Below are 2,999 nucleotides of genomic sequence, written 5' to 3'. Positions count from 1 at the left end.
ATATATATACTGTATAGTATGTTTAATTTACCTTTGCATTATTGTATATTCAATATCAATTAGATTAAGACTCACTTTATCATGATATCTGTCTCCAAATGCTCTCTGTAGGGGATCAATAAAGGGATATCTTTATTAACTTACAGTATATAACATCTCATTCTGTGTAAGATGTACACTTACCTTGAGAACAAGCTCTCTCCTCAAAGCCATGGAAAATTGATACACTGAACAATCATTAAAAAGAAAAATATGTAAAATATGTAACAAACATAATAATCATTTTGATTTATAGGCCTATGGCGTATTTCATGAAACCCAAGGAGGCTTCCCACAAGCACAGGGGGACAAAATAACACACGGACTAAAAGGAATAACACGTCCACGCTAATTAGAAGGGGACGTAATGTCGGCTACTGACATACGCTATGACCACATCAACTATTGTAAAGTTATTTTATAAATGAAATAGACATATTACATGCCTGAGGGCCAATTCGGGGTCAGTTTTGAATCATTTACAAATCTGTAATTGTCTCCATCGGCTGGAAAGCAAGACCGAGTGCGACTTAGGTTTCGCATGCATCCATCTTTCACCTTACCTTTTAGCTTTCAGTTGTTCTTTGTTTATTTCCTTTTTCGGGGATGGCCCTGCCCCAGTATCAGCCATAACTACAGCAAATTACTACTAAAACTAAACTGAAAATACAATTAAGGCCTATAAAATAACATCTCTTGCTACTTTTTACCTGCAGGCTTTTCCGGTGTTACGCCAAAATCTGTTACCCATATCAGAATGTGTGCTCTGTAACGTGGTCTACCTGCCGTAAATCATTTTGGGATTTTGCTGTAAAAATTGGACTGCCCGGGTCCAATTTAACAAAAACTATGTAAAAAAGCGTTCTTTTCACTGTTAGTCTCGTTTGCTTTTGCATGTAATTAATGATCATCAGATAAAAATTACACAGTTTCAGAGACATTCAAAAGTTACAACAATACCATGTCAATCAGAACATTATATTAATTTAATCTGTGTGAAAAGGTGTCACGTCCACATGCGGGCTCCACTTGTTAAAGATACAGGTATTTTGTTGTACTAATACTGACCAGTGATTGGCTGGCCGGCCCTCGCTCCTCCAATCACTAAGCCGCTCTGGCTCCGCCTGCCACATCACTTGCATGGCGGAACACGGAACAGGAATTCCTGCTATGCGCCGGTGACCGCGATCTGGTGTTCCAGATCTGTTGCCTGGCGACGAGTGGCGATCAACTAACCAGCTGTGAACAACTTGGCAGCAGTTTATCCGAAGACACACAGCTGTTTGGGTCATTGTCAGACGTTACAGGCGGTGGAGGAAGCCCTGATGCTCTGAGTTGGATCCGTGCCTTTTCCCTACTTGAACTCTTCGCAGGGATTAACGAGAGCAGCTTCCTCTTGCTAAGGGGTTTCACAGAGACGATGATGGATTTGTTCGAGGCGTTGCATTTGGACGAGCTGTCCCACGGACTGGCAAACTTGTCAATGTTTCCATACTTTGACATGGCCCACTACATCGTGTCAATCATGGCTCTGAGGGAGCAGCCAGGTAAGTGGCTGTCTGGCGTAAAAAAAAAAAGTTCATGAACATTGTAACAGGACACGTGTCACCAAGTTAGGTTGGGGCAACTTTGACAACAGACAGAACGTTATCCCGGTAACGTTAGTTAGCTAGAACTCCACCAAAATACCACGCAGCCACACGGGATGTTGTGTTGTAACTTACATATAAACACACACATTTACGTTATTGGGTGGTAAATGAATTGAAAATCAAAAAAGCATACAATCTCTTTAAAAAAATTGTATAAATCCCAACCCCTGTTTAGTCCGATTGTGTTCTTTTCTGGTGATGAGGACATTAAATAAAAGGTTTACATTCAAACTGTCAGCCTCGCCAATTAAACAGTTGTGGCTTGACAGTTAGCGGAACTGTGAAGTATGAATTGGATATGGATGACTCGTAATAGCCCTATTTTATTATATTATTATTCGTTTATTAACATATACAGAGAGGATTTATTTACATAAATCCAACTGAGCCAACTAGCTATGTTATGTCCCTGAGATAGTGTCAACAGGGACAGGTGGACTTTAACTGCGCAGTGAGTCCATGTTCCACATACACAAACATAGAAGAACACACACACACACAGTCCATTGTAGTCCCTCTGCTGTAAGTCTACAGTCTATTTTGGGACTTGCCTTGCAAAGTATCTGAGCTGTTGTGACCTTTTAACCCTTTGTCCTTTGCTCTCTTCTATCTATCTATCTATCTATCTATCTATCTATCTATCTATCTATCTATGTAATTAGACAAAGAGTCAAAATATGGTCAAACAATATGCTAGAGATCAGCATACACAACACGCAATCCTTATTACAGAGACAATAGCAAAAGCATGGTTTCAATCTCAGGACCATTTCAAAAGAAATTCAGTAAAACAGGAATAAAAGTCAAGACACAAAAAACACTTGGGGAGCCAGCTCAAGTTCTCATTTTCCCCAAAAAGGAAAGGAATGCCCTTAACCCAGTTAACAATTCCATTTCTTTTCTTTTTCCTGTGTCATAACCAAAACAGTTCAGTTGTTGCTGCTGCAACCTGATCCAAAACAGTAATTTAAGCCTTAACCAGGACAGCATATCTCCTTCCATACACACAAACATATATGATCTAACCTTGTAAATAATAAATGGCTCCTCGCTCCTGAAACTTGATAACTAGATAAGAAAACAAGGGGCTTATCTCCGGTTATTTATTTTTTAGTCAAGTCCCCACAGACTGAGCTACCGCCGCCCCCGTGGCTAAATGTCAATCAGTGGTTCTCTCTTCAAGACCAAAAATAACCAGAGATAAGCCACTATTTTTCCCATCTATTTATGTATCTATTTCTGAAGAGAGAAGGGATGTCTGTTGATGTGTTAGATAAATGGTGCTGTAGATATCTGGATCAATGTTTG

At 39.7% G+C, this 2,999-nt stretch overlaps 1 protein-coding gene across 1 annotated transcript in view; it reads left to right on the top strand.

The window, feature by feature from the left end:
* Nucleotides 1–1,194: 1,194 nt before the first annotated feature.
* tmem38b (transmembrane protein 38B) overlaps nt 1,195–2,999 on the top strand; it is a 12,207-nt gene continuing 10,402 nt past the window's right edge. Inside the window, 1 exon segment of the mRNA XM_032539968.1 lies at nt 1,195–1,586. Within this exon segment, the coding sequence (XP_032395859.1) occupies nt 1,460–1,586 (127 nt within the window). The 5' untranslated portion in view covers nt 1,195–1,459.

Source organism: Etheostoma spectabile, chromosome 16 (assembly GCF_008692095.1).
Source record: "Etheostoma spectabile isolate EspeVRDwgs_2016 chromosome 16, UIUC_Espe_1.0, whole genome shotgun sequence".
NCBI classification, from domain to species: Eukaryota; Metazoa; Chordata; class Actinopteri; order Perciformes; family Percidae; genus Etheostoma; species Etheostoma spectabile.
The sequence above is the reverse complement of the archived record's forward strand: the minus strand, read 5'-3'. Positions and strand labels throughout refer to the sequence as shown.